Source organism: Sorex araneus, chromosome 1, assembly GCF_027595985.1.
Source record: "Sorex araneus isolate mSorAra2 chromosome 1, mSorAra2.pri, whole genome shotgun sequence".
NCBI classification, from domain to species: domain Eukaryota; kingdom Metazoa; phylum Chordata; class Mammalia; order Eulipotyphla; family Soricidae; genus Sorex; species Sorex araneus.
Window position 1 is genome coordinate 125,972,311 of NC_073302.1, and position 25,566 is coordinate 125,997,876.

The window sequence follows — 25,566 nt, forward strand, 5'->3', positions numbered from 1 at the left end:
CTTCTGGAAATGAGAGGAAGGGAATAAGATGGTGGTGGAGGGGAGAAAGAAGGAGCAGGAGGAGGAACAGAGAGAGGAAGAAGAGCAGCAGGAAGTGGGGGGAGAAGGGAAGCAGAATAAGGGATGGGAAGGAACAAGAGGAGAAAGAGGAGCAGGAAGAGGGAGAACAGGAGATGGAGGAGAAATAGATGAAGAGAGGAGGAGGAAGGATGAAGAGAAGGAAGAGTGGAAGGAGGAGAAGAGGAGTGGAAAGAAGGGGAGAGGAGTAGAAGGAAAAAGAAAGGAGGAGGAGTAAGAGAGGAGGAAGAGGAGGAAGAGGAGGAGAGAAGGAAGGGAAGGATTGCCATGGACTAGATTTCCCATTTGCAGTTCTGGAAGAATTGTTAGAACTGGGATGAAACAGGACACAGAGGATCACAGTCAGCAGACATACTCTTCATCAGGATTTTATTGCAATTGATTTTCCTGAGCAATCCCATTAAAAAAGAAATTATTTTTGGTTTGAGATCCACACCCGGTAATGCTCATGGATCAGTACTCCTGGCTTTGTACTCAGATCACTTCTGGCAGGCAGGCTCAGACTTATGGGAGGCTGGGAATCGAACTTGGGTCAGCTGCATGCAAGGCAAGCACCCTTCCCACTGTACTATTTCTCTGGCCCTAAGCAACCTCATTTTTGTTACCCCTTTGTCATAAAAACATGACATGACATGACATTGAGTTACCTCACTTCTACAGGGGGGGCAGGGAAGTCAGTGGCATCCACATCATCGTAGACTTCCTCTCCTATCAAAAGATACAATAAATATCAAATGTTAAAGTACAGTTCACTTAAATATTGGTGCTTATAATGAAAAAAAAGATGGTTTGAAGTGCAATAAAAGTTCTCGTATGTCTTGGTTCTTTTCTCCTGGCAGAGGAGATGTAGTCTCTCAGGTTGTATGTCAACTTTCCACCAGGCAGAGAAGGACTCGGGGACTCGGTCAGTGGGAGAGCGCCTGCTTGGCATGCACGTGGCCCACATGCCAACATCCTGGCAGAGCAGCTGCTCGTGTGCACAACTGAGGCTGTGATCTCCACTGGATCATAACAAGTGTGGTTGAGCCTCCCACACCAACATCTGCCCTGTCATCATAGCAATGACAACAGGACAACAAAGTAAAGGGAAGGAAGAAACAAAAAGCCAGTGACCATAACTGCAACTATTACTTTCTGAAAATGAGAAATTCAAACAATGATGATTTAATTTAAAATAGCTGTTGGGGGTGGGTGCACAGTCAGATGATGAGGAAGGAATGTCCCGGAGGGGTTTGGGGAGGGGTTTCACTTCAGGGCTCCTGCATGCAAAGCACATAGTCTATGCTTGGAGCTCTCTCTTCGGCCCCCATGGATGGGATAAAGACAAGTGTGATGAATGAGCGGCTGCATTCGCAGGTTCTGTAGGTTGCTGAAGGCATAGTAATATTACGGGCTCTTGGTCTGCAGATCATGGATGTTGAACTCAAGATTTTTCTGGGTTTTGAGTGCTATGTTAGGAAGCTAATAATTTACACAGTTGTGCCTGTCTCTCCACTCCATCTATCTATGCTCTTCACTCACAAATACGTTCCTCATGAACTTTTACCTTCTAGTAATATGAGTGACACCACATTTAGATGGAAAATTCTTTCCATATATCTTTATATAAAACATTTCTTATGGGGAGGGGCCACAAACGGTGGTGTTCGTTACTTATTCCTGAATATATGCTCAAGGATCACCCCTGGCAGTGCTCTGGGGACCATATGTAGTGCCAGGGATTGAACTGGGTCAGCTGAGTGCCAGGTAAGTGCCTTAATCCTTGTACTCTTTGTACCAATAAGACATTTCTGATACATGCTTAGAATCAGTATGAAAAGTTGCCTAGGGCCTTTTCATATAGGTTTCAATAATTTTTTTTAATATTTTAAAATTAATTTTAATGTTTACCTTTTTTTCTTTATTGAAACATCATGGTTTACAAAGCTTTCCATAACACATTGAATCTTTTGATTATTTCCTGTTTTCTTGCCTTCTTTCTTTTTCTAATTCCTCCAGCCCTCTTTGTTATTTTGATGTGATTGTACAGCACCAACTTGCACCCTTGTCTCGCTATGGTGCTCAGCGGAGTCACACCGCCATGTGGTGTCTGTGGACTTGGTCTCAGTGCTCACCAAGAGTTGCACTCTTTCCATCCAAGTGCCCTGGGGTTGCACAAGTTCTCTTTGTGGTGCTCCCTGTGATCGCTGCAGTGCCAGCCCAAGTGCTCACTGGCAGACTTCCTAGCCCTGGTGCTTGAATACTGTTTTAGATGTGGTCTCTATCAGAGGCTGCAGCTTTTTTATTTTTTTTTTAAATTGTGGTCCTCACACATACCTGGCAGTGGTGTGACTGGAAATTAGTTGCAGCTCCGAGGACTACACACAGCAAAGCTGTCAGGCTCAAAGAGAAGATCTGCTAGGATTGTGCTGAGCAGATGTCGAAAGACAAGGATTTGTGTTCATGACCTTAGGTTTGCAGGACAGATATGCAAGGTCCTGTGTGACTCCACTGGGCAAACAGAGATACTTTTCTTTCTGGGGTTCTCATGGGAGGAGCTTAGGGGGTGAAAGGGAGGGACCTTCAAGACCTTCGGGGGATGGAAGCAGGTACTCTGATGATGGGTGTAGCGTTGTAATTCTGTACACACAAAACCAATATTAGCAGTATTGTAACTCACAGTAAAAGATTAAAAAAAATAAAAATTAGTGTAAGTAAATGAAAAGACCCAAAGTAATGGTTCCCATTTATACCTGTTAAGATGTTGCATGGCAGATTAAACTGAAGAGATGAGCTGAAAAACTTGCTAATGTTTTAAAACTATGTAGTTGTCCTAACATGATTACAAGAGTGTTACTGTTTATGCATTTGATGTGCTAAAGTTACTGCATTTCCATCACTACTGAAGAGTCAAAGACCCTTCAGTGATGTCCCTATAATCACTTCTAAACAATTACTTCCTCATTTTCCACCTGTATTTCCTCACCACTTCGTAACCTCAGTTTTGCAGTTAAAATCCAAGGGCTTATTATCTTTAGATAATTTCGATTCCCTTGCTCTATTTCTCCATATACCACATCAATGAGATCATCCTGTTTGTTTTTCTCCCTCTGACTTATTTCAATATGACCACCTTTAGCTCCATCCAAGTTATAGCAAAAGACAATATTTCATCTTTTCTTATAGCTGAGTAGTATTTAATTAGCTTTCTATACCACAATATGTCATTGGACATTTTGTTTCCAGATCTTGGTTATTGTAAGCCATGCTGCAGTGTCCATAGGTACACTGAATCACTGAGACTTCATGTTTTTGTGTTCTTGGACACAGAGTGGGACCACAGGCCATCTTAAGAGGTGACTATTATAGAAAGTTAGAATATTCTCTACTAATGTGCATTCTTCCCACACTTATACTAACGTTTCATAAGATAAGAACAAAATAAGCAAGCTATCAGCTGGATAACTCAAGTGATAGAGCAGGTACTTGGCATATGCCAGGCCTTGAGTTCAATACTCAGTACTAGAAGCTCCAGTACTCTGCTGGAGTGACCCCTGCCTCTGGGAATCGCTGAGTGGGGCCACGATTAAAAACTACTCATTGCAAAGGGCTTTTTGACATACACTTTAATTTCTTTTAATAACTAAAGTGGAATTGTTGGCTACTAAGGTAAGTGCATACTTAACAATTTAAGAAACTGCTCTCTAGGGTGATTATGTGATTTCATACTTCTACTAACAATGTACTACAACCATGCGTTCCCACTATCCTAAGTACGAGGAGTAAGATATAAAATATGCGAATAGGTTTTATTACTTACCCAACTGTTTAGGAGGAGCAGGAAAACTGGAAGGAAAATGAGAACAACCATAATCAGTCTAGTGTAAACACAAATGGAGTATTTACGAGAGTCATGGACAAATAAAAGGATGGATAAATTAATAAATTTGTTGACCATCATTCCTTTCTCATCCTCCGTTTCTCCACAAAGTCACAGATTTGATCCAGTAATCTGAAATTTCCCAAGTTTTTTTGAGCTCTAATGTTAGTGCTCAAAATGAAGAGTCAAAGTATTCCATGGTTTATTTTCCCCATAGTTTAGGGCCAATTTTTTTTCCATTTGTTCCGTGAGGTTTAGGCATATTATTATACCAGAGGAAATGAAATGAACTCTGTTTTGAAGTAATTGTGGATAGATCTGGCCACAAACTTCGTATCCAGAGACAAAAATCCAATTAGAAAGAGCACTATGTATATATACATATACCCTACACAGGAGAACGGTGAGTAAGAGAGGAATATCTATTGAAGTGATGACTTATTAATAAGACTGATCTGAAATCAGGGTTGAGTGGAATTTAGTTGCAAAAGAAAACTCCTTTTACTTTCATTACTTTTAAAACTTGAAACACAGACACATACATAACACACAAAAATCACCGAGAGAACAGTGCACAGTTACACAAAAGTGTGAAAAGAATATATTAGTTCAAACCACCCCAAATCAGAACTTGGTGATGTGTAACTGAAACAGGCAAAATAATTCTGCTTTATTTTTTAAGTAAGGATGACCCTTGAGCAACACTACATCAAGAGATTTCTCATTATCTTCATTTAAAAATTTTAAGTGTCCTGGGGCTGGAGCATTAGTACAGCGGGTACAACGCTTGCCTTGCACGTGGCTTACCCGGGTTTGACCCCTGAACCCTATATGGTCACTGAGCCATGCCAGGAGTGATTCCTGAGCACAGAGTCAGGAGTAAGCACTGAGCATAACTAGTGTAGCTCCCAAACAAGCAAAATTTTAAGTGTCTTTTTTTTTTTTCTTTTTGGGTCACACCCGGCGATGCACAGGGGTTACTCCTGGCTCATGCACTTAGGAATTCCTCCTGGCAGTGCTGGGGATGCTGGGAATTGAACCCAGGTCGGCCTCGTGCAAGGCAAATGCCCTACCTGCTGTGCTATCACTCCAGCCCCAAGTATCTTTTTTTGAGTATTGTTTTAGTGTCTCATAAACTGGCTTAAAATCAGGGAATCTATGTAAAATTAATACATGTAAACTTATGTATTAGGACTGTATAAAACAGAATATTTTTTAAAAGTAAATGTGATTGAGATTTTAAATTCATATATACATATGAAATTTATATTTAAAGTGTTGTGTGAGGGATAGGAAAAGAAAATGTAGGCTCTGGTTTTTATATTGAGCATTTTCAACTATTTTATATGATTTTAATATAGTAAAATACATTATCCAAAGAGAATTTAATATATTCTGTTGTGGAACAGAGAAACAAAGACTTTAAATGCTGTATTTAGATGAGATATTCCAAATTGTGTTCTTTATTTCTGATAAATTAATTTAAAAAATGAAAATATATTTTAAAAGCAGTCAGTATAAAACATTATATAATAAAATGGGATTGTGAGCATTCGGATTGTGAGCTTTTAGGTATGATGCTAAAGTTTAAAAAAACCTAGTAAATCTAATATGTGACTATGTACACCCATTTGCATTAAATGTTAAATTTGTGTGGAAGGTTTCAACTGTGTGTCAGGAAGTGTGTGTGTGTGTGTGTGTGTGTGTGTGTGTACATGCTTATAGAGAAAGCAAAATATGTGTTTTCCCTCCTCTTGCATAAATGCTTGAGTTTAAAGGTGACACCATGAAGAGAGTGATGGTTAATGGAGAATGACAAATGGTATGTGTCTTACAATTTGGTTATTGGTTATAAAATATTAGTAAAAGCTGATTAAATTAATATTAGTGTAGTTATTGTGCACTGGATTTGGTTGGTGGGCTCTTACGATGAACCTTCATCATTGTCTGACTCAGACTCTTTAGGTTTCACCCGTATACTTTTCTTTTTCTCATCTTTTCCCTTTAACATCTTCAAAATTCCCCAGGACCAGGTGTTACTCTTCTCTTCAACTTGTTGCATGGAGCTTTGGAGCATACAGGCATTGATCAAAATGGCACAATCAGTGAGATGTGAAGACATGGATGGATATTCAGAATTTAAAAATCATTTTACTGTATCATGTTATTTAACAAGATGATGCCACTAGGCTTCTAGGCCATGGTCTTTGAATATTGTTGCTGCTTGACAAGTAATAGAAAAGTTAGTATTTTTTTCTACTTGGAGACTTTCTTCTTGGTTCTCGGTATAGCAAGTTAAGTCAGGATTAAGTTTTAAACAACTATTCAACTTTATTCTGTGATTAAAATAAAAAAAATAAAACTTGAATCTTCAAAATACCATTTCAAGTTTAGAAACTTAAAAATTAAATATTCATTACTAATTATTCTGCAGATAGCATAATTTTAATTTGTTTGCATTGCCTACAACTATATGTATTGCTCAAAGGATAGCTACATAACTCTTTAGATATTTTATTTAATTTTATTTAGATATTTTAAAAGAAAATCAGTACTGATAAATAAATAATTGGAAAAAAATTGTAAACTATGTATACCATTTATATTTATTTATTCTTTTCTGACGTCTTTTGATAGTTTTTGTGACTCTTTTATATGCTCAGTTGTTAGATGTTCAATTTCCTTAACTACTAGTGTTTTCAATTTAAACATTGGTAATACAATAAAAATTAATCATTTTTATGCTTACTCTAAATGAAAATAGAAAGCATATCTCAGCATATATGGCAATAAACTTACACAAAGGTGATTTACTGATTATTCTTACCCATCATTGTCTTCTTCCTCTTCTATTCCATCATAAATATCATCATCTGGGGGTGGGGGGAATATCCCTTTATTCAGATTAAAAGAGGGGAAATCTGTTAGTTGTGTTTTTTTTTTAATTAAAATACAGAGCAGTTACAAAGTTTTTGGTTTAAGTCTTGGTCACACAATAATGAAACACCAGACCCTTCACCAGTGCATATTTTCCACCACCAACCCCCCCAGTAGCGCCCCCCACCTCTCCCCCTCCCCCTACCTAATGTGGCAGACAATTTTCATGTTACTCTCTCTCTACTTTGATTACATTCAATATTTTGAAACTGAGGCTGGAGCAATAGCACAGTGGGTAGGGGGTTTGCCTTGCACGAGGTCGACCCGGATTCAATTCCCAGCATCCCATATAGGTCCCCTGAGCACCACCAGGAGTAATTCCTGAGTGCAGAGCCAGGAATAACCCCTGTGCATCACCAGGTGTGACACAAAAAGAAAAAAAAAATTGAAACCAAACCTACCATTATTATTTGGGATTTTACCCCAATATTCAGATCTACCAAAAAGGCAACGTTAGACAATATGTTTTCTATTGCCAATTATGAATTGCATATGATGATGAGCAGCCGCTACTGTGGCCACGCAATTTTGGAATACTGAAGTTTTATTAATTAAATCTGGAGGGATTTCTGCCAAAAGCCTTTGTGTTCCAAGCTAAATCTGTTAGTTTTATAATTTCGCCATATAAAGGTTACTCAAAAATTGATATTTATGTTAATTTTCTTTTACATGCAGAAAGCATCCATTTTTATTGGGGAACATGGTTTATAATAGTATTACTAAATGACATAGATGTCCAGCGTTACTGCTATGTTGCCTATATCCCCCACCACTGACCCTAGATCTTTTATTCTACCCCACCCCCTCCTTTCTCTCCTTTGCAATCAGAGTTTTGTTACCAGAAGCTAAGGGTTTGTTTTTCAATGGTCATTGTCTAATCCCTTGCTTTGTTTCTTTATATAATGCATTAGTGAGACCATTGTCTTTTAAATTATGACTTATTTCATGTAAAAGAATACTTTCTTTCTACCCATGCTGTAGCAAAATGTAAGATTTATTTTGTAAATTAATTTTTAAAAAGGTTCTTTTGTATTTGGGGGCCACACCAGCAGTGCTCAGAGTTTATTTCTGGCTCTGTGGCTCAAGGATCACTCCAAGCGGGCACAGGGACCATATGGAGTGCCAGGAATTGAACCTGGGTTAGCCGTATGCAAGGCAAGAGCCCTACTATATCTCAAACCCGAAACACTATTTTTGATGGTTTGCTTTTGGGCCACACCCAGTAGTACTCAGGGCTTATTCCTGGCTCTGAAGTCAGGGATCATTCCTGATGGGACTCTGGGGACCATAGGCGGTGCCAGGGATTGATCTAGGGTCTGATCTATGCAAGGCAAGCACCATACACACTCTACCATCTTTTCAGCCCAAGGTTTTATTTTTTTTAAAGTTAAGTAGAATTCTACTGTGTATATATAGCAGAAGAATTTTATCTATTGTTGAGCACTTGGATTGTTTCCAGATCTTGACTACTGTAAGCTGTGCTACCACAGACATAGGTGAATTATTCCTTTAAAAATTATTCCTTTTAAAATAAAAAATCAACTTTTTTTGTTTTTTGTTTTTTTTTTTTGCTTTTTGGGTCACACCGGGCAATGCACAGGGGTTACTCCTTGTTCTACACTCAGGAATTACTCCTGGCGGTGCTCAGGGGACCATATGGGATGCTGGAATTTGAACCCGGGTCGGCCGCGTGCAAGGCAAACTCCCTACCCGCTGTGCTATCGCTCCAGCCCCCTCAACTTTTTTTTTTACCTCTCACATAGTTGAAATTTTTTTTTCTTATTTTAAAAGTAATTTCTAGAACTCGAATGAAATAAGGGTACAGAGATGATAAAAGATACGGTGGTGTACCTTCATCTCCAGAGAAATGAAAGGAATTTGAAGAATATGAATAGAGTTAAATATTCATTGCTAGGAAAAGAAAAAGGAGAAGGTAATAAAGAGAATTTAGTTAATGATAAATATTAAGGAAGCATACTGATGAAGATATGAATAAAAATCCAAATGGATAAAGGTCAAATTATAAATACTGATGGAAGCTACAAAAAATAAAGAAAAGCAGACCTATCCTGTATTTCATTTCATCAAAGTGATATCTAATTTGTTATATTCACTTTCTGTTTCTTTTTTTTTCTTTTTGGGTCACACCTGGTGATGCTGCGAAATTATTCCTGGCGGTCTTGGGGGACCATATGGGATATGGATTGGGGGACCATATGGGATGCCAAGGGTTGAACCCAGATCAGCTGCGTGTAAGGTAAACGCCCTACCACTGTACTATCATCACTCCAGTCCCTTACTTCCTGTTTCAACTTATTAGCCTACTCTCTTCAGGATCCTAATTTCTTTCACAAACATTTAATTAGTAGTGTATCTGTGTAGAAATACAAACAACGAACTTGAAAATTCACTTTCAATATGAGAATAATAGCAGCTAGGTATTAGTAAAATTTTTTTGTTTTGTTGATAACTAAACCAAGGATCTTTAGAAGTTAAGAAGATCAAATAAGTAATCATTCATGCAAGCATATTTCTGAAAGACACATGCAAAGAATCCTGCTCAGATAGTTGGAATAAATCAAAATTTCCCTGGGCACTGTGAATTTATAGTCATCTTAGGACTCATAGCAAATTTAGAAGTGACTTGCTGAAAATTATTCACTGGCCAGGACTGAAGTGAGGTCATTGCTTCCCGGCGCAGTGTTTATTTGCAAATATCCTCATTATTTGCAAATAAAATCACTCTATCATGAATGAACACCAAAATGTTGAAGATTTGTTAGAGAAATTGTAGATAGAAGTATATGACTTACCTCCACTTCCACCATGACTGTGGCTGGAAAAAAAATACATACAAATTAAATTAGCATGAGTTATTTAGCTATTAAAAAAAGGTGCATAGATGTACATCACTTTTATCAAATTGAAATTCCATTTTGTTACATGGAAGAGGAAGAAAAATTGACCCTTAGAGGAATAAATGAATAGTAACAATTAAAAGGAAACAAAATAAACTCAGTAAAAATCAAGTGAGAGTCAATAGTACATAAAATATTCAAAATAATGGCACTGTTTCCTTTTAACAGTTTCCCATAAGGCAGTTTTACTATTATATATTATATTATTTCATTAGATAGACCTAATTACAAAACCAAGAGGATAGAATTATTACTGCATCAAATTCAATTATCTTTCACTCTTTTACAATCCTAGTACTTTACTCTTGACCCAATAGCATTAAATGTTTTTTTTAAAGGGAAATCTCTTCAAATTTTGAAATCTTATTCATGCTTCAATTCAAGATTTAAATCTTACTTATTTTTATAGTGTGGTTCCAAATGAATCTAAGTCCAGATGGCCTGAATTTTTTATTTAATTCTGTAACATTCTATATTTTCCCTATTTTGTAACTATGTGTATATATTTGTTTGTTTTGTTTTTGTTTGAGTTTCCTATTAAACTGTGAGTTCTGGGTTGGGACAGTAGTACAACAGAGAGGGTGCTTGCCTTGCATGCAGGTGACCTGGGTTCAATCCAGCCTGAACCAGATTTCTTTCTTCCTTAAAGTCGAGATAAAATAAATTAATCTGGGTCAGAAAGATAGCTCAATAGGCAGACCAGCTTTACATGTAGTGACTGGAGTTCGGTCTCCTGCACTTCATGGTTTTGCAGTATCTCCTGAACATTGAGAATTGGATGAGCACAGTGGGTGTGATACTCACTCTACCTCATCCCCAAAGAATTAATCTGACATAGATCTACAGTCTGGAGCGATAGCACAGTGGGTAGGGCGTTTGCCTTGCATGAGGCCGACCCGTGTTTGATTCCTCCACCCCTCTCGGAGAGCCCGGCAAGCTACCGAGAGTATCCCAGCCACACAGCAGAGCCTGCAAGCTACCCATGGTGTATTCGATATGCCAAAAACAGTAACAAGTCTCACAATGGAGACATTACTGGTGCACGCTTGAGCAAATTGATGAACAACGGGACGACAGTGGTACAGTGCAGATCTATAGTCAATTTTGAAATAAAAAATCTTGCTAATGAAACTCTGTTAGAAATACATGTTGGAAATTACTTACAATATAAGAGTTAAAAAAATTTTTTTTGGGGGGGCTGGAGCAATAGCACAGCGGGTAGGGCATTTGCCTTGCACGCGGCCGACCTGGACTAAATTCCCAGAATCCCATATGGTCCCCCGAGCACCGCCAGGAGTAATTCCTGAGATGCAGAGCCAGGAGTAACCCCTGAGCATCTCCGGGTGTGACCCAAAAAGAAAAAAATAAATTTTTTTTTTAACTACACCTGGTTGTGCTCAGGGCTTACACTCAGGAATCTGACCTGGTGGGGTTTGGGGCACCATAAGGGGTGCTTCGGTTGATGCTGGGTTGACTGTACACAAGCCGAGTGCCTTACCCACAGTACTATCTGTCTGGACCCCAAGAAAATAATCTTTGATGAGGTTTAGTATATTTTTCACTTGCTTATGTGCTATCATCACATTCGTTTTCTGTGCAATTTCGCTTTGAGCTTGAAACAAGCAGCTGGAAATATGTAGAGTTGTGATTTTGTGTAATTTTCATTCCTGGCAGATTTATTCCATCTTGCAGATTCTCCTTGCCAATTTCTAAAGATCAGGGTTCAAAATAATCAGGAGCAATGCCACACACACATGATTTCATTCCTAGAACAATTCTTTTACTTCCTAAAATGGTCAGTTCAGAATGCAAACTATTTAACTGGCAACGGAGGGGGAAAGGAAAGAAGGGAAGGGAGGGACGAGAAAGAAGAAAGGTTAAAGGCAGGCAGAGAGACACGTGCTACAGAACGCTTGCTATGTGATGGAGTGGCGTTTTTATTTATAACTTCCTGCCTTTCAATGTTTCCTATGTAATGTAGAAATAACTGTTGTCGAGAAAAAAAGAAAGGACAGTTTTTAGGACCTGGCTCTTTAGCCTCTTGCCTTCTCAGAATTTGAAATCCCATAGGTGGCCATCGTAACCCTGGAGATATGGGGGAAGAGCCGGGAAAGAGAGCGACATGCCAGGAGCATCTGGAGAAGGGAGAAAGGATGTGTCTCTGCTCACTCTTGCCAGAGCAAGATGCCAGCTAGGTTCAGCATCGTTTCTATTTCTCTAAGGACAAAGTGTGTTCTGTTAGGAGGGCTCAGCCAGCAGCAGCTGGAGTTTCACATATAAAACTTGCACAGAAATTATGTTTCTTATTTCATTTGCTTGTTAAATATACATAAGGGGGATTGATGCTAGTAAATATTGTGATGCAAGACTTGCTTAAGGTATTGAACCTGAAAATCATACACCTCCTCCTCCATTTTATTAAATACAACCCTCTTTTTCTGCACCATGTTGAATAAAACTGGTCATTTGCAACGGGGTATTTACAGGTGACTCAATAAAATAAAAAAGATCCTTGTATTATTTTGGGGAATTACCCTCATGATTAAAGAATGCTATATTTTAAGCAAATCATTCCTCCTTTCATGGATTCATTTCTTATATTTCCTTGAGTTATGAAAATTAGCTTTAAAATGTATTTATCAATAAACTAGAGTTCTTTAAGCCCCAGACAAGAGAAATGTGTTTTTTAATTAAAAATAAGAAAAGACATTTGCATTGATGCTCTGTCTTATGTGACACACTTGTATCCAGATATTCTGTAAATAACATACACATATACAGAAAATTTTGCCTTCATAATATGCCAATTGGAAAGGTTGTCCTTCCTTTTAAGCCTGGGTTGTCCAGACTGCAACATAACAAGTCTAAACAATATGAAAAAAGGTACACACGAGGGAAAGCTGATCCCTTATATGACTTGAACACACATCAATATTTTGTTTTTGTTTTGGACCATACCCAGTGGTGCTCAGGGATCACTCCTAGTGAACCATATGGGATGGGGGAATAAAATTGGGGTTGGTGTGTACAAGGCAAGTGTCATTCCCTTTGTATTATCTCTCTGGCCCCCATACCACTATTTTAATAGTTTTACATTTTTTAATATATATATACACACACATATATAAATATTATATATTTTCCTTTTTGGGTACACCCGGCGATGCACAGGGGTTATTCCTGACTCTGAACTCAGGAATTACTCCTGGTGGGGCTCAGGGGATCATACGGGATGCTGGAAATCGAACTTGGGTCGGCTGTATGCAAGGCAAACGCCCTACCCGCTGTGCTGTTGCTCCATATTGCTCCAGCCCCAATAGTTTTAAATTTTTTAGATAGTTACTAATTTAAAGATTTTTTCCTTTGGAATTTGAGCTATGAAGAAGGTGGACAAATTTTTACCCAGGGCAATGCTAGCCCTGACCATATGTCTGGCTTCAGGGGAAGAATTCCACACTCACAGAGTGGATGTCAATAAGTATTGCTTCTTGACAGAGCTGAGATTTTCCTCCTTTTCTATTACTTCTTGGAGATGATGGCTTTCCTAGGAGAGGGAAGGATGCTGGTGGAAAGAAGGAATAAAAGGAGAAGGGGCATGGAAAAATCAGAAAGGATAAATGACAAAGGAAGATACGAGATAAGGGAAAGGGACACATGGAGAAAAGAAGCCAAAGGTAAGAAGAGAAAGCAAAGCAGAAAAAGGTGCTGCATAGCTGACTGACACATCACTGCACATTACACCATATGACATCATATAACACAAGTGACCAATGACCAAGACTTATAACTGATATTCTGGGGTCGTCAGCACACCTGTAGAAACTGGGCTGGTGTAAGGTAGGGGTTCTAGAGATGGGCCCTGCTGGCCCCCCAGGAATCGAAATGGAGCAAGCAAGGCTTCTGAAGTCTCATCTTCCTTCTCCTTCCCTCCTCTCCCCGACTCCTCATGTCCAGCCCTGGCCTGATTTGGACAATGTGCCTGGACAGAAGCAGGATTTTCTGTTTGGGTCACCCCTCCCAGTGCTGGAGACGAAAGGGGTTTCAGCCCAGCGGCTCTCTAATAACGCCTGCGCTCCTCTCTGACCTGCCGCCGGGAAGAAGAGAATGAACTTCACTCTGTGATTGCGTGGGAGAAGAATCACACGTCCTTTCTTGCCGACCTGGAAGGACATTCCTGCAGAGGCCCCACCCACTCCAATTTCACAAGCAGCTATAATTCAGCAGGTGATCTCAGGCGCCACACACACACATATAGTCCCCTCCAGCTCAGGGCAATCGAGGCGGAAGGTGCTGGGGAGCACTGTGGGGAGAAGAGCACCTATCTCCTCCTAAGAACCCCTCTTTGACTCTGTGGGTGCTGCCGGCGCTGCCCAGAGGCTCCAAGATTTGCAGCTGTCTTCCGCTTTCTTCTCACGTGAGCCATGGGTGGCAGAGGCACTGGTTGCCTGGATTCAGGCCCTAACAAAAATACGCACTGGTAGAAGTTGCCTTGGCCACCAGCCCCCGACATCACACTGAGATGAAAGTTGTTGACCCTGTCACAGTGAAATCTCAGTGATGAGAGGAAATAAGATTTCATTGTGTAACAATGAGGCAGAGCTGTAGTAAAGAGAATTCATTTCTCCATTATTTATTTACTTATTTGGTTTTTGGCCCACATCTGGCAGGACTCAAGGCTTATTCCTGGTTATGTGTTCATGAATCACTCCTGGTGGTGCTCGGAGGAACATATGGGGCAGCCACGGACAATGAAACCCAGGTTGCAGCTGAAGTGACTGCAAGCAGGGAACCACCTTAGCTTTTGGATTGCATTGCCAGAGCTTTTATTCTATTTTCACATCTAAACAACGAGTACATTAAGACTTAGATATTTCAGGATAAGAAATTTGTGGTAATTTTTGAGAACTTAAGTTTATATTTTATGCTTTGCATACAGGCTTTTTATAATCAGGGTCCCACTTGGCATGGTTCTAGGGAATTAAACTCAGGGACTCACATATCCTTAAAATGTGCTCTTTTATGGGATCTATCTTCCTGACCCTTCAAGCTTCATATTTTGCACAATGTTATTTTCCTGACACATCCCTAGGATAAAAATCAGGGGTGGTGGGAGGGATACTGGGAACATTGGTGGTGGAGAGTGGGCACTGGTGGAGGGATGGGAACTCGATCATTGTATGACTGAAATGTAAGCACAAAAGTTTGTCAGTCTGTAACTGTACCTCACAGTGATTCATTTAAAAAATTTAAAAAAAATTTAAATTTTAAAAATTAAAAAATCAGAATAAAGATTCTATGACAGCATATTGGAATGACCATATATTTGACAAGATCTGACAAATGGGCCATCATACTGCAAGCTGTCCTTGAGATATATATATATATATATATATATATATATGTATATATATGATGTATATATATGAGTGTGTGTGTGTGTGTGTGTGTGTGTGTGTGTGTGTGTGTATGGCAACACTGGAATTTCGCTTGACCTTGATGCAGTGCTACTATAAATGGTCATTTAATTCAGTGATTGAAAATGCTAGGCTCTTGGAGTAGACAGTGACCAGCAGATGGTTCCATTACTTACAAAGTATCTCTGTACATACCTGTTGGTGGTGTCTTGCTCTACAACATCATCATAGACTTCCTGGTCATCCTCTGGAGGTCTGGGTGAAAGGGCACCGAAAGAGGTCTTTTTCCTTTTCAAAGAATCATAGTCAATCTCTACAGCAGTTGTTTTAATATAGCCATCTGCCAACAGGAGAATGATTCATGTTCAGGCAAAAGGGCTTTAAATATTTCTAAGCTGTCAGATTGCACATTTGGTCTTTAAAGTTTTCCCTCATTTCAGAGATGGGGAACATTCGGTCTAGGGGGGTCGTGGAAACCTCCCAAGTCATGTGATCTGGTCCATAAGGAATCAGACATGTATGCTTCTTGGTGGCTGCCTGTCGCCTGTCTGCCTATAATGTATGCTCCCAAAATAATGTTATAAATATTTAAAGGGCTCTTGGCAGAAAAAAATTTTCCCCATCCCTGAATTTGCTTGCAATTCTGATTGATAGACTTGCCACACAGGTTTTACTATACTTTGTAAAAATTTTATGGTGTTGTATGGAGTCAGAATAGAATTGATTTTAAAGACTTCAAGGATTGACATAGATCAATTAAGCCTTTTAAACAGTGAAGAATCCAAGGTTCTCACTTTTTCCTGTAATAATATAAATATTTACATTGTTCCCCACTAAAAGAATAGCATAGGGGCCGAGCGATAGCACAGCGGTTAGGGCGTTTGCCTTGCACGCGGCCGACCCGGGTTCGATCCCCGGCATCCCATAAGGTCCCCCAAGCACCTCCAGGAGTAATTTCTGAGTGAAAAGCCAGGAGTAACCCCTGTGCATCGCTGGGTGTGACCCAAAAAGCAAAAAAAAAAAAAAAAAGAATAGCATAGATGAGGCGAAGATGGAGCCATACTTGTCCCTGTCATTTGAAATCTTCCTATCTTTGTCTAAGTGCCACATACCCTAACTTAATTTGTGAGGATTTGAAACATTTAATATTGGCTTCAACAGCAAACACTTTGAAATCACAGAAACATTTGCACTCACATGACCCCCTTGCTGTTCTGCCCAACCATTTCCCTTCAGGGTTGTCTGTGATGCGGATAATTTCAATTTGCTCCCCTTGCTTGAAGCTCAATTCATTCTTTCCTCCTTTGACATCACAGCAAGCTTTAGCTTGATGGATGACTTGAATAGGGCCTGTTAGCTGCAAAGGGAAAAGAAAATATCATAACAGGTTTTTTTTCTCTTTGAAAGATCTTTAAGGAATGCAATTTTGAAAGACAATACGGCCATAATTTCCCATCTTGCCTATTTTCAACATTCATGCTTTGGAATGAAAATTGAGGGTGAATGCCATTCTTGGTGAACGCTCTAATCACAGAAGAGAGAGAGAGGAATCACAAAGGTTAAGCTGGTTCCAGCAACAAAAAATAAAGCACATGCGTGGTGTCCAATTCAGGGGCAATAAAAATTTCATGAAAGATTTGCAAAAGCAGCCACCACTACCAAGATATTACTCATGTATGACAAGCCACAATAAATGATCTCTGTTTCTGTGGAATATGTTAGCAATCTGTCCGGTAAATGGACACTTTCCCCATTCGTAATTTATAGTTACTCTGCTGGTTCTATGCAGATCTGAGACAGTAAAGAGAAAGGGAGGTGATAATAATGGTTTGTGCATATAGGGGAAAAACCATTTCCTCTTTGTAGTACTCGAATATCCATTAACTGGGAGCAGATGTTACCTGCTATAAATGAAAACAACATTCTAGAAATAGATTTCTAAATAAAAAATATTATACATCTGTTTTATGTAGCTGTAAGAAAAGATGATATGCTGTTTATTGCAACATGGGTGGAACTGGAGGATAGCATGCTAAGCAAAAGAAATCAGAGGGAGAAAAATAAAGACCGGAGATCTCATTTATCTGTGGCATAGAGGGAGAGAAAACAGGGAAGTCTACAGTATTAAACAATGACATAACCCTTGGGCACAGACTGCAGAATTGATTACCAGACTGTGGCAGAGGAACTGGGGTAGCTAGTGAATGAGGACCAGGCTAGCGGTGACATAGAGACAGTGATGGAGGGCACTGGGCACTTGGGTGGAGGTGGGGTGCAGTAACGTCATATATCAATACCATGAAATTTAATACTATTGTAACCATATTACCTAAGCTGTAATAAAAATTTTTAACAGCAATAAAATAAAATATTCTATGGGGCTTTTACAAATAGGCTATTAATTTTTTACAAATCAATAGCCTATTTGTGTTTAGGGGAATATTTATTTAGGGGAATAATCTAGTTTAGACTGTAAATCCTAAACTTTTAACTTCGTAATGCTAAATACATGTTTTTTTAAGGAGAATATCTTGAAAATTTTGGGGTGGGGGCAGATCTGGTGTTGCTCTGAGTTTACTCCTGGATATATGCTTAGGGACCAGTTTCGACAGATCAGGGGACTAAAAGGAATGCTGTGGATAGAACCCAGGTGAGCCCCGTGTTAAGTCAAATGTTCACACGCTGTACTATAGCTCTGTCCCCTCCTGTATTTTTGGATATGCAATAAGCATTGCAAGTTTTGAATAAGCTCAATCTTATTTTATTGAGCCCACAATGCTATAAATTGTGATATATATTTATTATTCAACACTAAGTAATACTGTTGCACTGTAGCACTGTCATCTTGTTGTTCATCAATTTGCTCAAGTGGGCACCAGTAACGTCTCCATTGTGAGACTTGTTACTGTTTTTTGGCATATCGAATATGCCACGGGTAGCTTGCCAGGCTCTGCCGTGCGGGCGGGAAACTCTCAGTAGCTTGCCGAGCTCTCCGAGAGGGACGGAGGAATCAAACTTGGGTTGGCTGAGTGCAAGGCAAATGCCTTACCCACTGTGCCATCGCATCGCTCCAGTCCATTAAGAAATACAAAGCAACTTCAATTAGATTATTGTCTACCCATGATTTTAAGATGCATTCCAATTTCAGAATTTTTAAATATCAAATACTTTATCTTCAAACTAATGAATGATGGTACAAAGCAATAGAGTTCTCACACTGATCTAATTTTAATATCAATTAACATTTTGTGGGAGAACTATAGCTTGTGAAGTACTCATTTGATAAAATTGTGTTTATATTCAATGATGTTTTTATCCCTAATTTTGTTCATTAAAAATGTGATTTAAAATTTTTTAAAAAAATGTGTTTTGAAGGAATGTGTCAGACAATGCAAAACCAATGTTTCCAAAAGAAATGTGAAGAACTATTTCACATCCATCCATCAACATTAAAACAAGTCTCCATTAAAAATGAAGGGGCCAGGGCCAGAGTTCAGGGGTTTGGGTGCATGTCTGAGCCATGTTCAATCCCTGGTACCACATGGCTCCCAGAGCATTACTGAGTATGGTACTGAAGGCCCCCTAGTCTAGCTTGAGGTGACCTGGGTAACCCACGGCATAGCAAAGCCTGAGCAGCGCTGTGTCCCTGCCCTAACACTGGACCAAGGGTTCTGTTGGTTGGGTATCACTGGAAGTGACTCTTGGACCGCTTGAGCACTGCTTGGGAGTTCATTCGCCACCAAAAAAAGTGTAATTAAGATAATTATGCAATAAATTAGCTTTTTAAAATTTCCATTTGAAAAGCAAAAGTGTACCTATAAACTCTATGAGTAAAATTTTAATAATTTCTAATTTTGCTCATACAAATTTTTAATAAACTTAATGAGAACCCTTAAGAGATATGGTGCCATATGTATACTACTTTACTTAATTCCACAATAAAGTTTTTTGGTTTTTTTTTTTTTTTTTTTTTTTTTGGGTCACACCCGGCAATGCTTGGGGGTTACTTTTAGCTCTGCACTTAGTAATTACTGGCGGTGCTCAGGGGACAATGTGGGATGCTGGGAATCGAACCTGGGTCGGTCGTGTGCAAGGCAAACACCCTACCTGCTATGCTATCGCTCCAGCCGCCACAATAAAGTTTTAATAATGTCATTTACTCTCACTTTCAAGAAGATAAGGTGCAGAAAAGCCCAAGTGCTGTAATATTGATGTACAACTGGAATTTGAACCCACATCAGAGAATCTAATCTTTGTTTTCCTTCACCATGTTGTTGAACCTATTTTTTAAAAATATAAATCATCTCTGTTGAGATGTGATCCCGGCGGCCGCATGTGTATCACCTCACCGCAGCTGCACGAGCATGATTCCAGAGGCTAAACCACTTTTGATACTGGCAGCTCCTTGCAGAAATGTCTCCAGACTGAGAACTAAGCTGTGGCCCCATGCTTGCCCAGGAGGGGAAAGGTTTTTCTCTCTTGCCTTTTCCTTGATGCGGGAGTGGGCGGAGGGTGTGGCGACCGCCATATTATGAGGACCATTAATGAGAGATACAAGCTTGCAATGATCCAATTTCTGGAAGAAATTTCCCTGGACTTAGTTGCTAAAATACAGAAATCCAAAACCTCATATCGCTTCACAGCAGGTCTAACTCTAGTGGGGAACTCCTAACAATAATAGTGAGTTTTTTGTTGAAATATTGAATGTAACTGAAGTAAAGAGAAAGTAAAGTGAAATTTATCAGTTACACAGGCAGGGGTGGGTGGGGGGATGGGAGGTATACTGGGGGTCTTTTGGTGGTGGACTATGTGCACTGGTGAAGGGATGGTTGTTTCAGCATTGTATAACTGAGACTTAAGCCTGAAAGCATTGTAATTTTCCACATGGTGATTCAACAAAAAATATATATACAAATCAAATTTATATAATTTAATCCATATATTAAATTCTACAGGTGAAAGAAATATTTTATAACTTTGAGATGAATCCTTTTTTTAACATAAAGAATAATTTTACAATTTAGATGATTACCCAAATATAGCTGATATACTAGACCTAAACTAGAAGAATCAGGTCATTAAAGATGATGCAGGGGCCAGAGCAGTAGTACAGCTGGGAGGACATTTGCTTTGCACATGGCTGACCTGGATTTGATCCCTGGCATCCCATATGGTCCCTGAGCACTGCCAGGAGTAATTCCTGAGTGTAAAGCCAGGACTAACCCCTGAGCATCGCCAGGTGTGACCCAAAAAGCCAAAAAGCCCCCCACCCCCATAATAATAATAATAAAATAAAGATGGTGCAGCTAGGGCAAGAGAGATGGAGCCGGACATCCCTGATGCATGGTCCTCCAACACTGCCAGGGGGCACTACTGAGCACAGAGCTAAGAAGAACCCAAGTGCTACTGTGTTCCTGCCCCTTCTTCCTTGCAAAGTGGTGCAGCTAAGAGCATAGCCTGCAAGTGCAGTGGTAGCAATAAGTCACTATAGAGATACAAAATCAGAGTCCAAAGAAGACTGAGGTTAAAAAAAATTCAGATAGACCAAGGGCAATAAGAAACAGCAGGAATCAGATGTCAAAATCTGAGGGAGGGTTGGAGGGAAACCGGGAACACTGGTGATGGGATGTGTGCACTTGTCAAGGGTTGGGTGTTGGAACATTGTATGACTGAAATTCAATTGTGAATAACTTTGCAAATGCATAACTCACAGTGATTCAGTAAAAAATAATTTTAAAAAGAAAAGAAGGAAGTCAAAATATAGGTAGGTCTAAAATAAAGGTAAACACGTAAGATGCCAGTAATTATAGTAGTTTAAAGAAACTTTATTTCAGACAGATAAAGTTTACCTGTAGGCATTTGTGTCTTTTTTACCCTATCATACATGCCACAGTTAGATCCATGTGTGTGGTCCTAAACTCAGTTTAAGTAGGAAAATATGAAAATATGTAATGGAGGAAAAATATGCAATGGAGGGATCCAAGATGAGTTTGAGTAAGTAAATATTCACTCATTCAATCAACATGTGATATTCTGAGCAGCCACTAGCTAAAAAAACAATAAATATATTGTTTTGGGGCTACACCCACCGGTACTCAGGGTTTACTCCTGGCTCTGCTCTCAGGGATCACTCGGGGCGGGGCTTGGAGGAGCATATGGGGTGCTAGTGGGATCAAACCTGACTTGGCCTGTGTAAATGCCCTATCAGCTGTACTTTTGCTCCAGACTCATATTGTATTATGATTTTTATGCAAGGATATGAAAATACATTAGGAAAAAAACTGCTGTTTTGAAAGGTGGCACTTGTATAGAAAACAATAACTAAACCAAATAATGCATAATTTCAAAATAGTTCCCCCAGTGTGTGTGTATTGAACTGGAGCGATAGCACAGAGGGTAAGGCATTTGCCTTGCATGCGGCCGACCCAGGTTTGATTCCATCGTCCCTCTCGGAGAGCCCGGCAAGCTACCAAGAGTATCCCACCCGCATGGCAGAGCCTGACAAGCTACCCGTGGCGTATTCGATATGCCAAAAACAGTAACAAGTCTCACAATGGAAATGTTACTGGTGCCTGGTCGAGCAAATAGATGAATAACAGGACAGACGACAGTGCTACTCTGTGTGTGTGTGTGTGTGTGTGTGTGTGTGTGTTATAAAGTTCTTCTTCTTCTTCTTTTCTTTGTTTTTTTTTTTTTTTCCCCACTTTTTCGGTCACACCTGGTGATGCACACGGGTTACTCCCGGTGGTGCTTGGGGGACCATATGGGATGCTGGGAATGGAACCCGGGTCAGCAGTGTGCAAGGCAAATGCCCGCCCTACCTGCTGTGCTATCGCCCCAGCCCTAAAGTTCTTTTTTTTTTTTTTCCAAAAAAATAAAGCCATCAGCAAGAAAGATCTTACTTTAAACTTCTTCCTAATCTCTTGTTCTTTCTTTTCTCTCTCTTTCTGTTCCTTTTTCTCCAGTTCTAGTCTCTTCTTTTCCTCCTTCTCTCTTTTCTTCTCTCGTTCTCTCGTTGCTTCTCTGTGAATAAAATTGTTCAGCATTTGCAAGTGTTAATGTTTTCATTATCCAGAGAGGTTTCTACCCACAATAGGAGAGTGTCTGAAGTCAAGATGTTAGTAAAAGGCCAAGGGTTGTCAAAATAGCTGTATATGTAAGTGTTACTCAAACCATTAGCAAACATATAACTGAAGATACCTTCTAATAATAATTCTGCTTCTTCTTCCTAGTACTTTTTTGGGGCATGGGGGTGGGGACGGGGAAATGGGGTTGTGACTAGCTTACTTAGTCCCCTGGGGACTACTCCAGGTGATTCTTCATCAACTAGGCTGATGTTATAGTGGACATGGACACAGCTGCATGCCAGGCATGTGGCTTAACGTATTTATGTGTCAGCCCACTCCTTTTCCTACTATGGCAGCAAATGGAAGTCACTGTTTACACTGTTCCTACTCATATCAGCCTGAGTGGGATTCGTATCCTCATAGAAAAAATTTTTGATTCATTCATTGATTCATATAAAAAAATGTAGATATTTAGGGGGCCGGAGCGATAGCACAGCGGGTAAGGCGTTTGCCTTGCATGAGGCCCACCCGGTTCGATCCCCGGCATCCCATATGGTCCCCCAAGCACTGCCAGGAGCAATTCCTGAGTGCAAAGCCAGGAGTAACCCCTGAGCGACGCTGGGTCTGACCCAAAAAGAAAAAAAAATGTAGATATTTGAAGTCATCATAAGAAACATATTTTTCAAGAAATGTCTTGGTCCTGGGCTACCAAAAAAATCATTTTAGAGTGCCTCTGGCATATCTTCTTCTGTTACTTTGGCATCTGGTGCCGTGATAAATTATTTCTCATAGCACTGAGAGAGGGAAGCACTGCTCAGAGGAGGAAGTTATAAATAAGTTAATGCAGTTATCTAACAACACACCTAAAGGAAAACACAGCATCTTGGCTCTCGATTCTTGCCTGTGACTCCTAGTAGACTATATTTCTCTCAAATCTTTACTGATAGATTTCTGAGAGTTCTCTATAAAAAATTTTAAAGGAGTAAAGAATATCTAATTCTTTCCACTGAAATACAATGATCATTAAATGTCAGTCAGCTGAAATTTCCCATGTTGTATATGAGCTTTCCCACATAATGAAATATTACAATTTACTTAGAGGGAAATAAGATGAAAAGCATAACACATACATGTCTTCATAGGTTTCTCCTTCACTCTCTTCCTGTTGATAAAGCATGAATAATGATGAATTTTAATTACTCAAAAAGGCATTAGAGGCATATCACATTAATCAAATACTTAGCGAAGCAAATTTAAATTTAAGTATGTGTAAATTTGGCTTTTAAAAAATGTTTTCCCTTTAAGAAACAGCCTGAGAAGGTGAACCCACAACATCTCATTTTATATCTTTTCATACAATCCAGATGTGTAGCCAGAATTAAGTTCTGTGATATTGCTATGAATCAGTATAATAATGAGCATTTAATGCTTCAAATATTTTAGACAAAATAAATTTTAAGAAAACGTCATAATTACTCATACTAATTTAAATTTTATTTATACTATTAAAATGCAATCATAACTACTAAATGTTTTGTCACAGCAATACATATAAGAAGAAAGAAAATCTAACCTCATCTATATTTCCAGCACCTGAAGGGTTAAAAAAAGAAAAAAATTAAAGGTATTATATTTAAGAAGCACTATGATACAAATAATCACATATAATATTAAAGCAGTTCATAATAACATACCTTATTAAAGAAAGATATATAAAATGTATATATATAGATTCTTTTCAATACTTATAACAGCTATAATTTCACTGAATTTTATAAAATCCCAAAATTAATGAAGACACTTTTAGTCCTGCAATGAAAGACATGTACATTTGGTTCAGTGGGTTTGGATAGAACAAAGATACTAGAAAATTTCTTTGTGTCAACTAGCTATGGTTGAACTGCTTCAACACTGTGGAAAACATCAATTAGCTATCACCTCACACCAGTGAGATGGTCAGACATCACAAAAAAAAAATAAAAACAACCAGTGTTAGTGCAGATCTAGGGAAAAAGGAATGCTCATCCACTGCTGGTGGGAATGTTAAATGGCTCAATCATTTTGGAAAACAAAATGGACACCACAAAAAACTAAGAGTTAAGCTCCCATATGACCTAGCAATTCCACTTTTTTACATCTAATCCAAAATACTATTTTGAAGACATATGTGCTCACATCAGGATAGTTCACATTAGCTTTTATCTGGGAACACTCCAAGGGCCCAAGAACTTATAACTGGATGAAGAAGTTGTGGTATATGTGCACAATGGAATGCTGCTATTCAGTTATAAGAAAAATTGGAACCATGCAGTTCCCTGCGATGTATCTAGAACTAGAGGGTATCAAGCAGAAAGAAGTCAGTTAGAAGGAGAGGGACAAAGATAGAATGAATTCTTTCATTTGTAGAAAATAAAGAAACATGGTAAGGTTTGGTATTGGAATTCTGCCCATGAGGAACCATTGGTAATAGTATTGTAAGGTAAAAAGCTAAAAAGTCTAAAAACTTAAAAATTAAAAAAGAAACATACCAAGGAAATAGAGAATGGCCGAAAGCAACAGAACCTAAAAGTTAACCGACAGAACTGGGTTTACCAAGAGGTAGAGTAGTAGATAGATGAGAGAGGACATTGGTGGAGGGATATTGACACTCTAAGAGTGGGTGTAAAATTAGAACATTGTAGTCATGAACCACTATTATTAACAATATTGTAAATCATGGTACCTTAATAAAATCTGAAAAAAATAAAAGGAACACTACAACTATTTCATACCTTTCATTTGTTATTTGTTCCAAAGGGTTTTTTTCATGAATCAAATCAAATTAATCAGAATAAAGTATTTTACTGCTTAAGTGTTTAGCAATATCAACTAATTATCAAATATTAAGATAAAGATATGAATAAAAATTAATAAAAGGTGTGATTCAGGTACTAGAAAAATAGACTAATGGAATATATTTTAGGATTAAAAGTTAAATTTACATAGATACATATAATGAGTACACATAGATATACATAGAGTTGCAGAGTGTAAAGGTGGTACACAAATTAATAAGAGAAAATAGCTTATTGAGAATATGGTAATAAGAAAGCTGAATCCTTAATTGGGGCTATAAAATAGGATTTCTACTAACTCCTCATTAATGATCTGCAAAGAGAGTAAATAAAAACTGAATACAGGGATAAAGTTCATAGGGAAAAAGACCATTTATAGAAATCTTAAAATTGAAGAATAAAGAAAAAACATGGGATGCTTTGTCTTCTAGGGATAAAGCTTCTTTAAAAAATTTAAAA

The 25,566-nt window shown here is 38.8% G+C and overlaps 1 protein-coding gene across 1 annotated transcript in view; it reads right to left on the reverse strand.

Moving 5' to 3' along the window:
• FYB1 (FYN binding protein 1) overlaps positions 1–25,566 on the reverse strand; it is a 94,160-nt gene that overhangs the window by 14,025 nt on the left and 54,569 nt on the right. Inside the window, exons 4-13 of the mRNA XM_055143206.1 lie at positions 23,847–23,866; positions 23,404–23,435; positions 22,109–22,229; positions 16,404–16,563; positions 15,402–15,546; positions 9,688–9,710; positions 6,765–6,831; positions 5,866–6,003; positions 3,878–3,903; positions 726–786 (exon numbers count right to left, since the gene is read on the reverse strand). Of these exons, the coding sequence (XP_054999181.1) occupies positions 726–786; positions 3,878–3,903; positions 5,866–6,003; positions 6,765–6,831; positions 9,688–9,710; positions 15,402–15,546; positions 16,404–16,563; positions 22,109–22,229; positions 23,404–23,435; positions 23,847–23,866 (793 nt within the window). The remainder of the gene's footprint in view (positions 1–725; positions 787–3,877; positions 3,904–5,865; positions 6,004–6,764; positions 6,832–9,687; positions 9,711–15,401; positions 15,547–16,403; positions 16,564–22,108; positions 22,230–23,403; positions 23,436–23,846; positions 23,867–25,566) is intronic.